At 42.1% G+C, this 21995-nt stretch overlaps 1 protein-coding gene and 1 long non-coding RNA gene across 4 annotated transcripts in view; one reads left to right on the top strand and one right to left on the bottom strand.

The window, feature by feature from the left end:
• The first annotated feature begins 42 nt into the window (after window positions 1–42).
• LOC307105874 lies at window positions 43–16366 on the top strand. 2 transcript variants are annotated; one of them, XR_013814065.1, is made up of 3 exons: window positions 43–180; window positions 12513–12694; window positions 15905–16366. It is a non-coding gene; the product is annotated as an uncharacterized lncRNA (long non-coding RNA). The 2 variants fall into 2 exon arrangements; XR_013814066.1 differs by lacking the exon at window positions 43–180 and adding an exon at window positions 4262–4977.
• Window positions 16340–21995, bottom strand: part of MAP3K2 (mitogen-activated protein kinase kinase kinase 2) — a 105436-nt gene continuing 99780 nt past the window's right edge. For both annotated transcript variants that reach the window (XM_079781783.1, XM_079781784.1), the window contains one exon: window positions 16340–21797. In XM_079781783.1, coding sequence (XP_079637909.1) covers window positions 21572–21797 — 226 coding nt within the window. In that variant the 3' untranslated portion in view covers window positions 16340–21571. The remainder of the gene's footprint in view (window positions 21798–21995) is intronic.

The following is a 21995-nucleotide window of genomic DNA, read 5'->3' on the forward strand; positions in this document are numbered from 1 at the left end:
GACCTTGGCCGGCCGCAGAGAGCTGTGACCCGAGCGCGTTTCCTCCCGTCCTTCGCCGCCGCGGGAGCACCTCGGGCGCCTGGTAGGGTCTCGGCGGCTTCGGCCGCGCTCCGGACGGCGAGCGACGCCAGGACCCGGCCGCCCGCCCCCGAGAGCCACGGAGGCCGCGGGCGCGCGCAGGTGCTAGGAGCGGGGCCCAGAGTGCGAACCCCTCGCCCCGGGGCTGGTATTGGGGCCCAGAGCTGGAGGAAGGGAGGGCAACAGTCCAACAGATGTCGTCGGGGCCAGTCCGATGTCAGTAGGAATCCCCAACTTGGGATGCCCTGAGAAGGAAACAATATTCAGTGCAAAACTGCTCCATTGTGACCCAGCAGGCTGTGGGGCTCCAGCTAGACGCTCTGCCCTGCACTGCCCTGCCCTGCGCTGGCTCTGCCCTGCCCTGCCCTACACTGCCCTGCCCTGCCCTACACTTCCCTGCCCTACACTTCCCTGTCCTGCCCTGCCCTGCCCTGCCCTGCGCTGGCTCTGCCCTGCCCTGCCCTGGCTCTGCCCTGCCCTGCCCTGCCCTGCCCTGCGCTGGCTCTGCCCTGCCCTGCCCTGGCTCTGCCCTGCCCTGCCCTGCCCTGCCCTGCGCTGGCTCTGCCCTCCCCAGGCTGGTCTGGAGCGGAAACCCCCGTCTTCAGTCTTCTGTGCACAGGGAAGGCGCGCTCCCTGAGCCAGGGGAGCTGACGTATAAACAGAAGTCTTCCTTCCTGGCCCCTGGTTAGTCCATCCTCATCAAATAAATCCTCCCAGTTTGGTGCAGACTGCACTGCTCTGGTTGGATGGGCACTGTGTGTTGGTTGAAATGGGATCCCAGTCCTTTGTAAGGCTGCTCAGCTGGCAGGAGCCTTGAGCAGGCAGGCAGTTCAGCGCAGAGGCAGTTCTGTGCAGGCTTCTCCCTGAAGTGCGGTTTGCAGTGGGAGGCCCTGTGGAAAGGGCTGCTAGGCTCTGTGGTGGTGGTTTTTTCATTTGAGCCCTGTTTAGTAGGTACCTGCTTTCTCAAGGTCCACAGCAGGTGTGCCAGTTCAGAGTCTGGACCAAAATGGGCTCTATAATAAATCTGACAAATGCAGTTAGGAAGAGGAACCGCACAGGGTGATCTGGTTACAAATCCCTAACTGGGCAGTCAGGGTGGGCAGTGATGTTCTGGGCCTTTAGCACTCTTAGCAAAGGTCAGTGTTTACCTTAAGTGGGTCCTGTCCATTGTTCTTGTGCATCTAGGTTCACACACCTTTGAAATGCCTCTTTTTGCAGCACTCGAGTTGAGAAATGGCTGGCTTATGAACCCAAAGAGGCCCACAGCAAAACATAATAATTAAAATGGCACAGGACAGAGACAAAGAGAGAATCTTAAAAACAGCAAGAGAAAAGCAGCTTACAGGGGGACTCCCATAAGACTATCAGCTGATTTCTCAACAGAAACGGCAGGCCAGAGGGGTTGGCATGAAATACTCTATCAATGTAAGAAATGTCCAAACATGTAGAGAATTTTTATATTTGAGCCAAACTGATGACATACGTTGGGGAGCAGGATCTCAAGTGCTTCAAAGAATAACAGTTTTGCAGCACCTTTTAAAGATTTGAAATTAAGGAGGGAACTAAGGAAGATAACATGAAGGTGAGAGAAAGCAGGGTGGAAATTGGGTAACAAGACAGTTAACAAGATGATGTGCTCTCTTGAGAGTGGTTTCAGTTTATTTCAAAGCTTAACCTGGATGCACAGAAACAATGAGCAGGGCTTGCATAAGGCAAAGATAAGCCTTTTACTACAAAGCTATGTGCCTGGGGTTTGACTGCCCACCATGACCTGCCCAGATAGGAATTTGTGATCAGATCACCCTGAGAGATTACTTTCCATGGAAAATGCCCACATACACACACCTTTTTTTTGTTCACAATTCAAAGGACCTACAACCAAGATGACTCTATTCACAAAGGCTATAAAAAAAAATTCAGAGTCACAGGAGAAATAAAGAGCTTCCCAGACAAGAAAATCTAAAGTCCATCACAGTAACCCAGCATTATAAGATGTTAAAGGGACTTAACAGTAATGGGGGGGGGGGGAAAGAAAGGAATAAAAAATATGAATAAGAAAATATCTCCAAAAAAAAAATTCGCACAGGCAAAGGCAAACAATAAAAGCAATGGATCAACCAACACTAAAGCTAGTACAAAGCTTAAAGGCAAAAGTCGGAAGATCATGTGTAATTACAACAGTAAATTAAGGAGTACACACATACACAAAAGAAGTAAAAAATAATGACAAGCCCTAGCTGGTTTGGCTCAATGGATAGAGCATCAGCCTGCAGACTGAAGGGTCCCAGGTTCGATTTCAGTCAAGGGCACATGCCTGGGTTGCAGGCTTGATCCCCTGTAGGGGATGTGCAGGAGGCAGCCAATCAATGATTCTCATCATTGATGTTTCTATCTCTCCCTCTCCCTTCCTCTCTGAAATCAATAATGATATATTTTTAAAAAATAATAATGACAAAAACAAATGCGGAGAGTGAGTAAAAATGATAGTGATTTTAGAATGTGTTTGAACTTAAACCATCATCAACTTAAAATAGACTGCTATAAACATAGTTTGGTATATATGAAGCATATGGTAACCACAAATCAGAGATATACAAAAAATAAAGAGAAAGGAATCCAAACACAAAATTTCAGAAAGTCAACATACAAGACAGAACAAGAAAATAAAGGAACAGAGAAAAACTACGAAAACAATGTAATGGCAATAACTATATACCTGTCAATAATTACTTCCAATTATTGTATTATTGTAAATGTATTAAGTGCTCTAGTCAAAAGACCAAAGGATAAAGATATGGTGCATATACACAATGAAATATCACTCAGCCATAAAAATCATGACAGTTTACCATTTGTGACAATATTATGGACCTAAGGATATGATGCTGAGTGAAATAAAGGCAGAGAGAGAAAAACAAATATATGATTTTACTTATATGTGGAATCTAAAAGACAAAATAAAACAGAAAGATATTCATAGACACAGAGAAGAAATTGATGGTTGCCAGATGGGAGGGGCTTGGGGGACTGGGTGAAAAAAGTGAAGGGATTAAGAAGTACATATTGGCAGTTACAAATAGTCCTGTGATGTAAAAGTACAGCTTAGGGAATATAGTCAATAATATTGTAATAAATATGGTGTCAGGTGGGTGCTAGACTTATTGGGGGGATCACTTCATAGTTTATGTGTCTAACCACTATGTTGTACACCTGAAATTAGTGTAATATATATTTTTTAATATATTTTATTGATTTTTTCCAGAGAGGAAGGGAGAGGGATAGACAGAAACATCGATGAGAGAGAAACATCGATCAGCTGCCTCCTGCACACCCCCTACTGGGGATGTGCCCACAACCAAGGTATGTGCCCTTGACTGGAATCGAACCTGGGACCCTTGAGTCCGAAGGCCAACGCTCTATCCACTGAGCCAAACCGGTTTTGGCTGAAACTAGTGTAATATTGAATGTCAACTGTAACGGAAATTTTTAAAAAGTTGATTTTAAAAGAAATTGCTGCCCTAGCTGGTTTGGCTCAGTGGATTAAAGGGTCCTGGGTTTGATTCCAGCCAAGGGCACATGCCTGGGTTGCGGGCTTGATCCCCCAGTGTGAGGTGTGCAGGAAGCAGCCAGTCAATGATTCTCTCTCATCGTTGATGTTTCTATCTCTCCCTCTCTGAAAGCAATAAAAAATAATAAATAAACTGTGAAAAAAGATTAAAAAATAAATAAAAGAAATTGCTGGCTTTTCCAGTGTGGTTGGTAGGGGTGAAGGTCCCAAATAGTGGTTCACTTCTGAATATATTTTGAAGATAGAGCTGGAGGAGTGAAGGATAAGTCTAAGACTTTGGGCCTGAGAAACTGCATAAATGATGTTCTTAGGAAAGTTCAAATTTGAAGGGTAGTTTTAGACATACTGTATTGAATGTGAGTAGTTTGTATTAGTCTCCTCCAGTGTAACAACAAAATTCAGCAGACTGTATGAGTTAAACAACAAAAATTTATTTTCTCACCCTAACCGGTTTGGCTCAGTGGATAGAGCGTTGGCCTGCAGACTGAAGGGTCCCAGGTTCGATTCCGGTCAAGAGCATGTACCTTGGTTGCGGGCACATCCCCAGTAGGGGGTGTGCAGGAGGCAGCTGATGGATGTTTCTAACTATCTCCCTCCCTCTCTGTAAAAAATCAATAAAAAAAATATTTTTAAAAAATATATGTTTTCTCAAAGTTCTGGAGACTGAAATATATGCTCAGGGTCTTGCTCTCTTCCTGGCTTACAGATGACGCCTCTGACCTTCTTGCTGTACCCTCACATGGGGGTTGGGAAGGACCAGCTCTCTGGTGTCCCTTACTCCGTACATAGGCTCATCAGCTTTGTTGGATTAGGGCCCCACCCTTATTACCTAATTTACCTTTATCACCTCCTCACAGCCTCTATTTCCAAATACAGTCCCATTGGGGTTTAGGGCTTTAAGCAATGAATTGTGGGAAGGGTGCAATCCAGTCCATAGAAGTGGCCTATTAGACAATTAAATGCTATGTCAAGAAAGCAGTTGCACATCAGTCCAAAGTTCTGGGACCTAGAAATATAATCTTGGGAACTGTCAACATGTCTGGTGCTGAAGCTGTTGAACTAATCAAGGTTGCCTGGGGGATGCCTGTGTGTGGAGGAAAGGTCTGAGAACACATCGGTGAAGAGGCTGGCAGATGAGGGAGGACTGGGCACCCCCAGCTGGGGAACAGTCCGTGAGAAAGGAAAAGCAGGGTCCTGGGAGTCCTGCTTCCAATTCGTTGTAGTTCACGGTGGAGGAACTGTTGTGATTAGCTGAGTGAACTGAAGACTGAGGTTCAGCCCCAGGACGTGCACACGGAGATCAGTCTCAGGAAGATGTCTTCAATGAATGGGTGAGTTGGTCCCTGCTTCACATACATTTCACTTGTTCAAGAAGTGGAGGAGCCAAGCCTTTAAAACTGGCTTTTGCATTTTACTATTTTCTCCACTTAAAGGAATACATGTCATGCAAAATCTTGGAAAACAAAGGAAAGCACAGTGAAGGCTACTTAAATCGCGCACAGCACCTCTAGCTGTCCACAGTTTGCATTTTGGTTTCTTTTCGTCCAGGATGTATGTATATATGTTGCCTGTAGGTGCTTTTACACCATGAAGATATTACTTGGACATATATCATTTTATGTTCTCCTGACATAAGCTTTGTTCACCTTTCATTAAAAAGAATGCCCAAGGACTACTTTTCACTGTAGGCAATATCGTACTTTACTTACCCATGCCATGACGTCAGGTATTGGGATGGTTCCAGTGTATCTCATTATAAGTAGCTCTGTGATGGATATCCCTGGATATAAATCTTTAGCTGCATTTTGGGTGGTTTTCTTAAAAGCAAATTCTGAGAAATAGAAATGTTAAACATATGTCCTTTTTAAAACTATTTTTTAAATCCTCATCTGAGGATATGTTTTTATTGATTTTTGGAAAGAGAGGAAGGGAGAGAGAGAGAGAGAGAGAGAGAGAGAGAGAGAGAGAGAGAGAGAGATATTGACATGAGAAACATTGATTGGTTGCCTCCCATACATGTCTCGACCTGGAACCTGAAACTTTGGCATGTGCCCTGACCAGGAATCGAACCCACAGCCTTTTGGTGTACGGGATGATGCTACCACCAACTGAGCCACAGGGCTGGGTCAAACATGTCCTTTTAAAAGCTCTTCCTAACAAATCTTCTATTTTACTGAAGGAGATGATGAGGAAGAATGAGTAATATAACATTTTCATAATTAAGAAAATATTTCGTGAACAATACTCAATGGGTAAAAGACAGTCTCTTCAATGAATGTGTTAGGAACACTGGATAACCACGTGCAGAAGACTGAAATGGGTTGCCTATCTTACACCACTCACAAGGTTAACTCAGAATGGATTAGAGACTAAAACATAAGACCTGGAAACATATAACTCCTAAAAGAAAATATAGGGAAAGGAATTCTTGACATTGATCTTAGCAACATTTTTTGGATATGACAACAAAAGTAATGAAGGCAAAAATAAGTGGGACTACATGAAAATTAAGAGGTTCTGCACAACAGCAAAAGATCAACAAAATGAAAAGACAACCTCAAAATTGAGAAAATATCTGCAAACCACACATCTGATAAGGGGCTAGTATCCAAAATATACTAAAACTTATACAACTCAATGCAAAAAATAACCCAACCAAAAATTGGGCCAAGGGACTGAATAGACATGTTTCCAGAGACATACAAATGGCTAGCAGGCACGTGAAAAGGTGCTCATCCGCAGTGATCCTCAGGGAACGCAAATCAAAACCACAATGAGACTACCTCACACCTGTGAGAACGGCTGTCATAATAAAAATGAGAGGCCAAAATTGTTGGTGAGGATATGGAGAAAAGGGAACCCTTGTCACTGTTGGTGGGAATGTAAATTGGTGCAGCCTCTATGGGAAACAGTATAGAGTCCTCAAAAACTTAAACATAGATCTAGCATATGACCCAGGATATCTACCTCTGGGTATATATCCAAAGGAAGTGAAAACAGAATCTTGAAGAGATAGCTGCACTCACATATTTATTACAGCATTGTTCACAGTAGCCAAGATGTGGAAACAACACACACACACACCACACACACACACACACACACACACACACTGGAATAGTATTCAAGCCAAGGGAAATCCTGTTATTGTAACAACATGAATGGACTTTGAGGGCATTATGCTAAGTGAAATAAGTCAGGCAGAGAAAGACAAATACCACATGCTATCATATAAATGTGAAATCTAAAAGAGAATGTGACCTTCTAGAAACAGAGTAGAGTGGTGGTTACTTGGGTCTAAGCGGTGGGGGAAATGTGAAGATGTTGGTGAAAGTGTAAAACTTCCATTTACTAGTAAAAGATGAGTGAGTTCTGGGAATGTAATTTACAAGATGTTTGTAATAATTAACAATGCTGTATTATACTTGAAAGTTACTAAGAGTGTACATCTTAATGTTCTCACCACAAAAAAAGAAGTGGCAATTATGTGGTATGATGGATGATGCTATGGTAGTAATATTGCAGTATATGTGTATCAAATCAACATATTGTACACCTTGAACTTACACCATGTTGTATGTCAATTATATCTCAATAAAGCTGAGAAAAAGAAGAAAATATTTTGTACTAAGCAAAACACCCACATTGTCATACAAGTTTAAAATTACAGATAAGCAAAAATAATCACTTATAACTCCTCCAACCACTTGAGTGACACCCAATATTTTTTCTATTCTTTTTTTTTAATGCACTCAAGCAGATATATATATTTTAAAACTCAAAAAATAGAAACGAATACATGTGTATATGTGTATAATATACTAGTACATTACATTTATATACATATATTCTATCTATGTTTATATACATATAATTTTTTTAAAGGAACCTGACTTTTGAGATTGGACTCTGTCTTAGGTGGTTGAGTCATGGGTCAGAGCTTGCATTGTCGACTGCTGTGTGTTTATAAGCGATGCCATCTTGTCCAGAAGGCCCAGACAGAGAACCCAGAATGGTGCCGCAGTTCTTACACTCCCCCTCAGTGTTGGGCTCTCCTCCCTGTGATCCAGTCTCCTGCCATTATTCTTTCTTCTGTGTTGTTGTTATTGTTTTTCTTTTGATCTCCTTTGCATATTCTTATGAGAACAGCACAGGCCCCTGTACTTTACTCCCAGATACACACTACCATGTTATTCCAATATTTTTTCTATTCTTAGACAAAAAGTGAGATCATAGTATACATCTCATGTAACTTGCTCTCTCTTTTAAAAGAATATATTTTATTGACTTTCTACAGAGAGGAAGAGAGGGATAGAGAGTTAGAAACATCAATGGGAGAGAAACACCAATCAGCTGCCTCCTGCACACCTCCCACTGGGGATGTGCCCACAACCCAGGTGCATGCCCTTGACCGGAATCGAACCTGGGACCTTTCAGTCCGCAGGCCGATGCTCTATCCACTGAGCCAAACCGGCTAGGGCTAACTTGCTCTCTTTTAATCAATAATGTAAGAGTTCCATTATGTGGATCTCCTACAATTTATTTGCTTAATCCATATGGTCAACTTGGCTAGGCTTTGGTGTTCAGTTGTTTTGTCAAATACCAATCGTGATATTACTCTTAAGGTATTTTTAAGATATAAGTAACATTTACAATTAGCATCCAATCAGTTGAAGGCCTTAAGAGTAAAGACAAGTTTCCCAAGAAAAACAAAAATTATGCCTCTAGAATGCAACTCAGAAGTTCTGCTTCTCTGGAGAGTGCTGATACAGATTTTGTTAAATGAAAGGGATGTGCTGCTGTAACAAACACCTAAAAATGTGGGAGTGGCTTAGAAATTGGGTAATGGGTGGAGGATGGAAGAATTTTGAGATGCATGATAGGAAAAGCCTAGATTGCCTTGAAGAGACTGTTGCTAGAAACATGGATATCAAAGGTGATTCTGCTAAGTGCTCAGATGGAAATGAGAAATGTTATTGGAAACTAGAGGAAAATGATCCTTGCTTTAAAGTGGTAGATGACTTAACTAAATTGTGTTCTGTTGTGTGGAAAGAACTTGTAAGTGATGAAACTGGTTATTTAGCTGAAAACTTTGAAGCACAAGTTGAAGGTTTAGCCTTACTACTAATAGTAATGTGAAGGAAGAGATCGGTTGAAGAAGGAATTGTTAAGCAAAAAGGAACCAGAATTTGAAGATTTGGGAAATTCTCATCCTAATCATACTACAAATAATGAGAAAGTATGCTCTGGAGAAAACACCAGGGTGTGTGGCTGAACAACTATTTGCTAAAGAGATCAGGCTGTGGCTTACGGGCACAGTCAGCAATCGGGGCAGAAACCCCGCCCGTTTAGACAGAAGGAACTAAAGGAAGGAAGGCTGCCAGACCTGGACCTCTGTGGGCAGGAAAGGACTGATAGAGCTGTTTGGCTGCAACCACGTTCTACTTTCAGGAAAGGGAAGAGTGACTGGAAGGCAGTCCAAAGGCTGTGGGCACAGGCTGGGAGGCACAGGCACGGAGGGGGTGCCTTCGGGGCACCTCCTGGGTCCTGAGGGAGTAATGCCACACACAGTGGGCTCCTCAGGACAGAGCACGGGGCCCATGAGGTTTCCCTCCAGTCTTACCATCGAATGAAGCCTGTTGGCCCTGTTAGGTTTGACTTGCTTGGGACCTAAACCCTTTTCCTTCTGCTTTCTCCCTTCTGAAGTAGAACTGTCTACCCTCCATCTGTCCCACTTGAAAGCACTTAGTCTGGTTTGATAGGTTCACAGATGAAAAGGACTTTTGCTCCAGCATGAACCATACACCAAGTCTAACCAGTGATTGATTTGAATGATTTAGATGATGATTTTGAGTTGTTCAGATGAATATTGGCCTTTGCGTGGATGCTGGAATTATTGACTGGTATATGGTGGGATGGGATGAATGTGTTTTGCATGTGAATAGAATGTGAATTTTTAGGGGCCACATAACTGACTACAGTGGGTTTGCATTTCCCCCAGAAGAGAAGTTTTGATGTCCTAACCTCTGGTACCTCGGAACGTGACCTTATTTGGAAACAGGGTTTTTAGAGGTAATCAAGTTAAAATTAGGTCATCAGGGTGCGCCCTAATCCAATATGACTGTGGTGTCCTTATAAAAACGGGACACACACACAGAGGGTAGACAGAAAGAGAGGGACACCATGTGAAGACAGAAGGCAGAGAATGCAGCTGCCAGCACGAGCCACGGAGAACCTGGACCACCGAGAGCTGGAAGAAGCGGGAGACTGCCCTGTGCTTTCACAGGAAGCATGGCCCTGCCGACACCTTGATTTTGAACTTCTAGCCTCCAGAGTTGACAAATTTCTAATGTTATAGGATACCAGCCCGATTGTGGTATTTTGTTACAATAACCCCCATTGTTGAATACAGCCTCAATTTGGGGCTTTTATAGCTACACTACAGGCCCAGTGCATGAAATTCGTGCATGGGGGTGGGGAGTCCCCTCAGCCCAGCCTACACCTTCTCCAATCTGGGACCCGTTGGGGCTATCCGGCTGCTGGTTTAGGCCCGATCCCCAGGACAGACATCCAGCAGCCAGACATCCCTCTCACAATCCTGGACTGTGGCTCCTAATCGCTCACCTGCCTGCCTGCCTGCTCACCCCTAACTGCCCCCCTCTGCCAGCCTGGTTGCCCCTAACTGGTTCCCCCCCCCCCCCCCGCTGGCCTGGTCGCCCCCAACTGCCCCCCCCACCCCGCTGGCCTGGTTGCTCCATGCAGCCTACTGTTCAGTCATTTGGTCATCCCTCATTAACCCCCCTCCCAACCTAGTTGCCCCACGCAGCCTGCTTGTTCAGTTGTTTGGTCGTTCCTCACTAACCCCCTTGCCAGCCTGGTCGCCCCACGTAGCCTGCTTGTTCAGTCGTTTGGTTGCCCCTCACTAACCCCCCTGCCGGCCTGGTCATAGGCAGCCATCTTGTGAGGGTGTGAGGGTCAATTTGCATACTACCCCTTTATTATATAGGACTAGAGGCCCGGTGCACGAAATTTGTGCACTGGGTGGGTGGGGTCCCTCAGCCCAGCCTGCCCCCTCTCACAGTCCGGGGAGCAGGCCTAAACCAGTCTGACCTCCCTCTGTGGGCTGATCAGTGGAAGACGCCACCCCCATCACCCCGCTGCTGCTGCCACTGCTGGCTGCCAAGGTGTTTTCATCAACACGGACTCTAGTCCCTTCACCACGAAAAGACAACTTCAGGCATTTTCAAGATGTGTCTTTCATAGGATATGACATTTCTTTCTTTTTTTAAATCCTCACCTGAGGATATTTTTCCATTGATTTTTAGAGAGTGTGGAAGAGAGAGGGAGAGACAGAGAGAAACATCAATGTGAGAGGGATTCTTTGATTGGTTGCCTCCTGCATGAGCCCTGACCTGGGCCCTGGCCAGGGAGGAGCCTGCAACCTAGGTACATGCCCTTGATCAGAATCGAACCCGGACCTGCAGTCCGCAGGCCGAGGCTCTATCCACTGAGCCAAACTGGCTAGGGCAGGATATGACATTTCTTAGCCCTCCAGCAGTGGACCTTCGTTTTTTTTCCTCCAGGAGCGAGGTGGAAAAACCCTAATCACCTTCTTGGATTCTTATTACCCAAGTTACCAAGAACAGTGTGAGTGGCATACTGGGAACTTAGCCAGTGAGCGGTCAGAAATGTGTTTCCTCTGCAGCTCACGTGCAGAGGCGGGACTGCAGGGGCGCTGTCTCCCGGCGGTGGTGGCCTGGGCACGCCTCCCCCCCCCCCCCCCCCGCCTCTCTGCTCCTGTTCCCGGGCAGGTGGCGGGGGCAGCCTGGGCGCACCCCCCTGCCTCACCATTCCCACTCCAGGGCCTGCTGGGGCCGGCAGGCGGGGGTGGTGGCCTGGGCACACCTCCCCTCGTGTTGTTCTCTCAGGCTCCGGGCCATGCCCGGCCCCTCCTCCTTAGCTGGTCATGACCGTTACGGCGTCCCACCCTAATTTGCATATTGCTTACACACACACACACACACACACACATATATATATATATATATATATATATATATATATATATAGAGAGAGAGAGAGAGAGAGAGAGAGAGAGAGAGAGAGAGAGAGGGGGGGGGGCCTGGTGCACAGATTTGTGCACTAGTGGGGTCCCTTAGCCAGGCCTGCGGGGATCAGGCTGAAAAGAGCTCTCCAACATCCCCCAAGGGGTCCCAGATTGCGAGAGGGCGCAGGCCAGGCTGAGGGACCCCACTGGTGCATGAATCCATGCACTGGGCCTCTAGTATGCATATAGGATCTTTGGTTAATTTCTTCCCACCTTCTCCCCTCCCTCCTCCTCTCTTCGATTCATCAGTCTGTTTCATGTTTCCATGTCTGTGGTTTCTGCTCCTGCATTGAGCATCTGCCCCCTGATGGTGAGTGCATGTCATAGCTAGTGGCCAGCTGGTCACTTAGGCTTTTATATATATTAGCTATATTTTCTAACCCAGCAATTGTTAGAAAAAAGTTGCAATCATTGCCACAGAATTAATTCATAGATACAGAATAGCTGGGTTAGAAAATATACAAGATTCTGAGCCTTTCAACTTGCATTGCTAAGTTGCCCTCTATGTGAAAGTATTAATTTAAACGATCTCTTGGTGACAGAAGATTTGACTTTGGGTGGTGGGCACATGGTGTAATATACAGATCTTGTAACATGCAAACTCACACCTAAAGCCTATATGTTTATGTTGACCAATGTCACTCCAATCAACTTAATAAATAAATATAAAAAAAGAATAATTTAAATGATCTCCAATAATGTGGGAACGCCCATTCCTTACACTTTGACTAAGTAGGCTTTGTTCATGCTATTTTTTAGAAATGTTTTTAAAAGAGCAGTTCAGTTGAGCGCTGAAGAGCCCTTATAACAAGCCCTTGGACTCTACACTGTTGCTTGGCCATGAAGCTACGCCCAAGACCTGTGAGGCTCAAAGGGAGTGTTTATGCTGTTCCTCATCACTGTTAACTTCTGACTAGAGTAATCAAGGTGTCCAGAAAAAGGTATGCCAGAGCATGGGGGTAGGACATTACAGGTTTACATCCTGGAAAGACTTAGTTGCAATGTTTCTAGGTTGGTCAGTGCTTGAGCTCCTAGAAAGGGATCAGCTCAGGCCAGGGAGGGACAAGTAGGAGGAACACACTGCGTCCCAGAACAGATTTGGACAAACCATCACAGTGGAAATAAATATTAGCTTTATTAACACTCAGAGTGCCGTTCATTTATATTCCATAACCCAGGTTACTTAGAGTAACCCTTTGCACCACAATCTTTCAAATGAATTAACATGTTTAAAAAAAAAAAAGCAATTTTCATTGTGCTAATTATTGCAGCCTTCATGCATGATAAATCTAAAAAAATGTGTGCCAACAATATACAAATTTTCATATAAACAAAGTCACTGATCACTAACAAAATATAAACATGGTTTCTTTCACATTAGATTTTTCAAAAGCTATTTACCAGCAAGAAAAACAAATACATAAAAACTCCGAAATTTTATACATTTTTACAAGCACAACTTTCAATGAACAACACAAAGTCAAAATATGCATGAAATGTGGCACATACCACGCTGTATCTGGCTTCTGGGAGGTGTTAATCATACTGGCTCTTGTAACATAATAAGCTTAGTGACATTCAACTTCAACAGCGGACTGTATTCCTAACACAAGTAACCTTACGTGGTACCGCATATTAAAAACAAGGATTTCCTTAAGTACAAGAACATTGTCAGATTGGAAATTTAATTGCCAATTCTTTTTTCTGCCAGTTACTTAGCATACACAGTACAGTATAGAGACACTCAATGTATGTTTGGACATTTCTAAACCAATTTATAGTCAATTGCAGAGAATCATAAACGAGGTCTGACCTTGCCCAGTAAGAAAAAACCTAACTGTTAACATCCTTTAGGGTAGGATGAAGGAAACAGTCAACAACAGTAGGACCAGCCAAGAGAGTCTGGAGACATAAAAGTCTTGGCATCTTTTCAAGATGAGTAATTTTCTCACGTTTTTTCATAGCTCTGAGCATTCAAAGGCCATTTTAGTTGGCAGTGTGTTTTTGCTACTGCTTAAGATCTCTTTTTTCCTCTTAATTTGCACTTCAGAGAATTCTCAAAAGAGAATCAATGCTCTTCCTTCCAGGAGTATTTTTAACTTATATCTAAGTAAACTTGTATCTAATTCGGAAATACAAACATGTTTTGCATGGTTAAAAACAAAATTTTAAAAATATTTTTGATCAGCCAGCTGAAAATATATTCATATAGTAAATAATCTCTCAGAAAGATTTATATATATTTAATTCTAACTAAACAGTACCCTTATAAAAAACAAGTTCATAAAAATGTAGAAACAAATGAAAACAAGAAATTTCTGGGATATATAAATGTGCCTACAGACAGACAGAGACATTTCCACACACAACATCCCCTGATACATGGAGTTGCAAGCATACTTTCAACTTAGTCATAGATTTTCAAATACATATAAAATCAGAAAGTGAGTTGAACTCCTGAGTTCTTCAACAAAGAGAACCAAGATGAGCATCCGTTGTAAAAGCAGTAAGGTCCATTTAAGTCTGTGACAGCAGTGCAGTTACTGACCACATGCTGACAGAAGTTAAAACAGAGACTCAGACAGTAGTTCAATGCACACATTCATGATGCTCATACACACATCAACAATTATTGGTCAAAGTAGTACATCAGTGTACAAATTAAAAACTTCCAAAAATGTGCAAAAAGTCAACCTTGTAGGAAAAAAACATTATTATTTGTACATTATTATAAACTGCCCAGCATTGAACTGAGATTAAAATTTTTTACAGAGAGAAACTAATAGGTTAAATATAAAGAATGTAATGGCTACATTAAAAAAATGTACATTAGGCCAAAAAGTAAATTTACAAATTGATAATTATAGTTTGTAACAATTAAAGTTTATTCTCAAACTTATCCAAGTTTACTTTTATTTATGATGATATTTGAATAAAAAGAACCATGTGAAATGTAAGAGATGTCAGACATTAAAAGTATTCTTGGTATTAACGATTTTATAATATTTCTGAATGCAGAGTAGCAAATTTTAAAACCAACAGCAATAGAAAAAATGTAAACCTTTTACTAATGAACATTGTATTAAAAACAATCATGTTTTTAAAGAAGTATTCTTACCCTCAGACACGGTGCTTTTGCTTGAATAGGGTATATTGCAAGGTTTGGCCCACTTTCCCACTTTCTTTTGCCCATAAGCCTTTTCATCTCAGTGTTTCCATTAGTCCTCCCTTCTTATTCTAGGTGGGAAAAAAAAGTCTTTGGAAAAATTAGAATATGGCATTTTGGAATCTAATTATCTACTAGAGTTTAAGATATAATTTTGTTACTTATCTTTCCCCTCTAAGTAATGCTAATGCTAAAATCACCACTAGTTACATATGCTTTTAAAAATTAAATTCTAAAAAAAAGTAAATGAACATAAAAGTGCTTTTCAGTACAATCACAAACTTTACTGTTCTCAACTGTCATTAAGGGACTCAGATATCCTTATTTGTGGACAAATGCTGCATATACACTGGAATGCAGACTCTTTTTTATGTTCCAAAGTGTCTATGGCACAAAGCAGACATCGGACTATAATTTACATGTCTTCACAGCTTTCCTGAAATGTCTTTCAAGTCAATCATAAGTTTGTGAGGACACTAGGAAGAAAGTACACTTCCAACTTCAGGCATCGCTAGTCAATGTGTCCATGGTCAGCTGATGTTAGTAAGATTGGCCGGAGTACAAGCTCCAATTTGCAATGTCTATATAGTTCCATCAGAGCTGAAGGGAATTCTGCTGCCTCAATGCAAACACGGAGCACCTCTCCTTTTACCTGAAGGGTAGACTGAGCTGCAGACTCTACCAGTACCTACTTTATCCTTTCTATCCTATTAGCTAACTGGTGGGCAGAAGTAACAGTGGAATCATTTTGGCAATGTGTGCAGGGAATATAAAAGCTTTGGTTTAAAGTGATTCTGATAATGCAGATTGTGAATGCAATCAGGAGTAACAGGCATAGGGAATAACAGGACTCAATACTTTAATGCCTTTGCTGTTTTAACAAACATATATTACTGTCAATTAAAATGCAGAATGATGAAAAACATGAAGAATTACATAAAAGACTGGGTGCAGGCAACAGGTAAGATTCTATTCTTTTCTCTAGCTGACTCCTCCCTGTACTTCTGAAACGAATCACCATCACGTCCGCTCTTGCTATCACCGAGAGGAGTCTCCAGACTCTCCTAAGAGCACGAGGCGAGCATGGGAACTGCTGGCTCTGACCCTTCGCTTGCCTGCTACGGCATCCCGCTCAGATGGGCAAGGTCAAGCACAGCTGACGACCCCTGTGAAGCAGGATCGGTGGCTCCACAGCATGCGCTCCCTAGCCAATCAGGAAGAGTTGTAAGAAAATTTCCTTCTGAACGTTTCATAAACTAAGGAAGCTGGTTTTGATAATGTCTGGCAGAATTTCTATCCCAAAGAGTTCATGAAGAACTATGCAAAATCAATTACTTTCTATTTAAGGGTTATATATAAGCTATTATACACACATACAAATTTAATTTTAATCTACTTTTAGCAACCAAGAGCTTGGCAATTCACAATAAATACCTTTATTAAACAATCATTTGTACTAGTTACTGGTGGAGAATGCTGGTATTCCTACCCAAGGATGATTACTCACCCATCATCAGTAGGTCATACACATTTGAGTTGTTCCTCCAAGAACAGAAACTAATCTAACTGAACATTCATACCTTTCCTCTCTTCCCATCCCTGTTCCACTCCACACACACACACACACACACACACTTCACAGAAATGTAAGTTAGAGTTTTCATTACAATATTAGATTAGAAATTTGCTATCCCTGGGTTTCTTGCTCATTGCCCTAAGTCTCATTGCCTGCACATTTGTAAACCATTTAAATACCTCTTTAGGGCAAAAACAACCATTCTACCTCTGCGATGATAATCAGAACTGAACCATGATATACAGAGAATCGGGACAGTGTCAATCTGATTGAAAATCAAGTAACCCACCCGGAAGACACTTGACCGTCTGTCTTTAGAATTAGAATACTCTCTCCTATCTGAGCAGCCCACATCCAGTGGAGATGTGGTGTGTCTGTGCAGATTAATGCTGATATTTGTCTTCTAACATTAAAAAAGGAGGTAGGAAAGGGTAGGAGGACGAAGCAGGCAGTAAGAAATATTGAAGGGCTAATACACAGTCTCAGGCCAAATCAATTCTTGAAACTCCTGATTTTGGGGAAAAAACCTTCAGTTTGGTGGCTAACATGAATTATTTATATAAAATAAAATTAAGGCATAGAGAGAAAAAGGCACTACCAAAAATTAACAATTAAATTGCTTTTCATTAACATTTAACCGATCTTAAAATTCAAATAAATATGAACATTACATTCGTAACAAAGGGCAAACCTAATATAAAACAGGAAGGTTTCATAAATTGCCCGGATCTTAGTATAAATAACACTGTTGACAGAATTCAATTTCTATAACATTTTGTTAGGTATTTTGACAACTTAGACCAAAAGAAAGGTGTTTTTTTTTTTCTTTAAAAGAAACAGAAGGAAAAAGTACTATTTATGGAATAAATGCCCTTCATTGCCGGAGCTGTTTGAGCAGAGGCTGGGTTTGTGCGAGGGAGTCCTGAGAGAGGCTGCCTGAACAATGGAGGTGCCTCTGATTTGGGGCTACTTTTAATCCATGTTGTTAATGACATTTTAGTTTATAACAGCCAATAATTACCCCAAATTGCTATTTCCTTACATCACAAAAAACCGTAAGATTTAAAACATCATTGCTGAGCTTTCAGAGTTAGGTACTGTGAGCCCATGTTTCCTCCCATACTGTGATCGCCTGAAGTTAATTCAGTACTGATACAATAAGCCACAGTTACTGAATAAGCAAATAAAAAAGATTCATCTTATTTAAAAAAACCACAAAACTGATAGATTACTATACTTGACTGACACCAGATGATCTTATATCCAAGCTATTGGTCCCTAGACCCCAAATGAACCCCCTGGCTCGGAACTCTGCCATGGGCCAAGGCGTTGGCATGTGGCAAACATCTTGGCTTTTGAGCCCCTATAAACTATTTTGAGCCCTGGCTGGTGTTGCTCAGTGGATAGAGCGTCCGCCTGCGGACTGAAGGTCCCAGGTTCGATTCCGGTCAGGGGCATGTACCTTGGTTGTGGACACATCCCCAGTAGGGGGTGTGCAGGAGGCAGCTGATCGATGTTTCTAGCTCTCTATCCCTCTCCCTTCCTCTGTAAAAAAATCAATAAAATATATTTTAAAAAAAACCAAAACTATTTGGAGTCCCTATAAACTATTCAGATGTGATTTTCCTAATGACTTCACACATCCTTCCCAACTCCATCTCAGAAATACTAGAGATCAGACCTGACACATGTAAGAGGTAAAGTAGCAGAAAGCTGCTCTAAGCAAACAATTTTCCTTTTTAACGTAGTTTCTAGAGAATAAGATAGACTCTCAAGTGAAAGCCAATTCAATTTACTCTAAAATAAGCTTTAATTTTTTTGTAGTTCATTCAACCTGTGCGTTTCAATCTCAGATAAATATGGAAGGTTGACGATGCCTCTGAAAACTGTCTAAGGCAACAGTCTTTAGCCATTTTTTCAAGTGAGACACATGTTTGTAAATGAGGAAAATGAAAAAATTTAAAGATATTCATACAGAAAATTTTAAATGCATTTGAAAGAATTACTAACCATTACTAAATTTCCATTAGTCATTCATTTTTCAACCCTTTTATTCAATGCATTTTGTTTGCAATGTAAAATCTATTGGCCAAAACCGAGGGCCTGCCATTTTGATTCCTGCAGGGCCAAGTAGAGACACTTCCTGAAAAGCACGTCAGACTGCCGGGACCTCTCCAGCACCAAAGTCCGCCACAGTCAGAGCGCGGCATCGTCAAGGCACAAGTCAGCAGTCTGACCCCTTTCCAGCCTCAGCAAAGCACTACCGTACAGGAGAATGAGCTGTGCATCTAAAAAACGAAACACATTTCGAGTCATCTTAAAAAGTTCAAATTTCATTTGTTGATCCATACCATTATTAGAAAAAAAAAGGGTGGAGTGTTATATCTAATTGCCCCTGATAAAGGTGTTTTATCTCAAAAATTTATTTTTAAAATTTACTTTTGGTCTTCCATATGTCATCCTACTTCAAGCTTTTTTGTTCTAGTAGCTTTTATATATATTAACTTTTCTTGTGGTTTTGGTACCTTTACAACTTATTTAAAATAAATTCACATCACATTTTATATAATAACTCTGTAAACTATTAGTCTATTTTTAAGTCTTTACATAAAGAACAGTACTTTCCCATAGCTAATAATATTTTCCCTATAAAACAAAGGTCTTCTGCAGCAGTGTTAAAGTAGCGATTTCTTTTCAGGTGATTTGTTTTCTATGCATTTAAAAGTCAAAGGGAGACCAAAAAAAGCAAACAATTTTGCTTTGGGTGTCACAGTCTCCCAAGATCTCTCTAAAGAGCATTTGTCTCAGATTCTGCACCACCGGTGACCCCGACAGACACCGGGTCAGCAGGAACCACAAAGACAGAACAAAGGAAAAGCCCTCGGCCCAGACACTGGCTCGCTCCAGCAGAAGCGATGCCTTCCCTCATGAGAAGATGAGAAACGGGACAGCTCCTTGTCCTCGGGACTGTGCTCACAGCACAGGGGTGCCGCTGACTTCCCAGGGGAGACCACTGAGTCATATTCTTCCTGTGAACTGCTTCCGTTGATTAGAGGGTATGAGAATCTTTGTGTTTTGACTTCTCCTCAGACTAGCTGGTAGAACTTCAAATTTCCTACAGGGAATGACAGATAGGACCTGATACAGTAAATCTAACGAACTTCAGAAACAGCAAAGTCCCCAAAGACATACTTTTTAGCAGAAAATAAAGTATCTGCATCCCCTATGAATCCCCTAAAAGGCATCACATGGAGGGCCTCCAGGAAGCCTACTGTTTTCTAGATCTTTAAACATAAAGAACTTCGCACTTGCTTTAATAAACTGGGAAATATTGCAAGTGGCCACATCACTGATATCATTCATATTTTTCAGTAGCTCCAGTCCGTCAGGGATCATGGCTTCTCCTAGCTGTCTCCTTCCATTCAAAGTCCCTGCTCTTAGTGGATACACACTAGAAATGCCTGGCAGCTTTAACTTTCCTATGAAGTAGTTAATACTTGTTTTGATATGCTTTGCTTTTCCCACGACTACAAGCTGAGTTGAGGAAAGAACATACGCAGACAGCAGAGTTAATGAGCCGTGTGGAAAGCCATTCTGTCTCCAGCACGGGAGTCCTGCGTTGGGTGCGACGAGCAGCTGGAAGGCATGGCGGCTACTCCTGGTGCTGATTACCCGACTGGACGTAGTGGTATTTGCTCTTGTAACACACTCACTGTGCACCGTATCGCCTTCTCTCTGCAACTACTGCTTGCAAAGAGCCTGCTTTGTGAACGGCTGTGGCAGCCTGTACCTGGAGCTGGTCTTTACCACCGGCTCCTGAGCTTTGGCACTCGGACATGCTGAGCAGGATGGTTCTGTTGGGAGCAGGTGCGGTCCTCTACACTGTGGTCTGTTTAGCAGCATCCCTGCCTCGACTCACTAGATGCCGTTGGCAGCCTCCTAAGCTGTGAAGCCAAAACTGTCTCCAGGCCTTGCAGGTTGGAGGGAAGCAGCCCGCCCGCCCTGAGAGCCGCGGTTGCACTATTTCTGAGTGGCCTAGTATTCTGTGATCCCAAGAACAAGGGTTTCTCTCATGGAAACTCCAGGTTAAACTCTTAGTTCCTAAGAAATGTTACCCTGTGGGGAATCAGGAGCTAGAAATAGGAAGATATAATATACATTATTTTGATTATTTCTCCTTTCTCTTAATTTTGGGACTTTCTCTTTCAGGTAAAGATCACACTTTAAAATACACTAAACAACACATACTTCTGCTTCTCATTATTTCTCTTGATTGGCAAACGTGGACGCTTCTACTGCGCACACATTAATTAAAGCAACCTCCTTCTGTCTTTTAATTTGGATTTGATCATTGACTTTCATATCTGTTTTAAAATAAAATAGTATCTTTTTTTTTTTTAAACAGAAAGCTATCCCACAAGGTTTATAGATCCTAGTAACATGGATCTTCTATAGTGTATTTGCTTATTGTACTGGTTAGGATTAACAAATAAACATAGCTCTTAGACATTCATATTTTCTATCATGATTCCTACTGAGCAAGAAGCTTGGTATACAGAGGTTAGGATCTAAAGAATACAGATATAAGGAGGAACCTATATTCTTTAAGTTGAGTACCCACCCTAGACTCAAGTTTAGGGCTCAAACCCCCAAATGAGGATCTATTTTAAGTACTATCATTAAAAACTACAAAGTAGATATCATTTTCTTCTTGTTTTCCATGTCTCTCAATCACCACCGATTTGCCAGTAGCACAGAGAAAGACGCTCCAACCTTTAGGTGTTCCAGATGATTTGTTTGTACTAGAAAGAGTGACCATGTACTAAAGTGCTTTATATGTCTGAACCACATCAGTACACTATAAAAAATTTAAAAAAAGTTTCAAGTTCTTGTAAAGGAAAAAACGATTAAATATAAAAAATTTATGTTACTATTATTAAACAAATTTAACCAAGAATCAAGAGAAACACTTTCCCTCTTGTCTTTTTTCTCCCCATCTCTCTTTTTTATAAAAAGAAAAGTGCCGTCAGAGAGAAGGTGCAGGGCCAGATGGGAGCCGGGGGCAGGGAGGGGCTGCTAGTGGCAGTGCACGAACATGTGCCTCAGCAGCTCCTCCGCCGATGGCCTCAGCTTGGCCTCTGTGAAGATGCGCTGGAGGAAATCTCGGGTGTAGTCTGAGACGTGAGGGGGCAGCTTGGGGTTTGTTGGCTGAGTGGCGATTTTAAAGATGGCAGCCATTGCTTCATATTCTGCCCACGGAGGCTTTTCAGTTAGCATTTCTACCACAGTACAGCCCACACTCCTGAAAAGGAATTTAAAAATTACATTACACAAACAATATCATCATAAAGAAAGTTACTACAAAATGAGAAACAGGAGTGAATATACATTAAGTGTGACTTGATTTCAAGTTTAATTTCATTAAAAGGTTGTAACTATATATAACATCCTATGTAATAGAAGTAATATGCAAATTGACCATCACTCCAACACACAAGAT

The sequence above is a fragment of the Cnephaeus nilssonii genome (genome assembly GCF_951640355.1).
Source record: "Cnephaeus nilssonii genome assembly, chromosome: 10".
Taxonomy (NCBI): Eukaryota; Metazoa; Chordata; class Mammalia; order Chiroptera; family Vespertilionidae; genus Cnephaeus; species Cnephaeus nilssonii.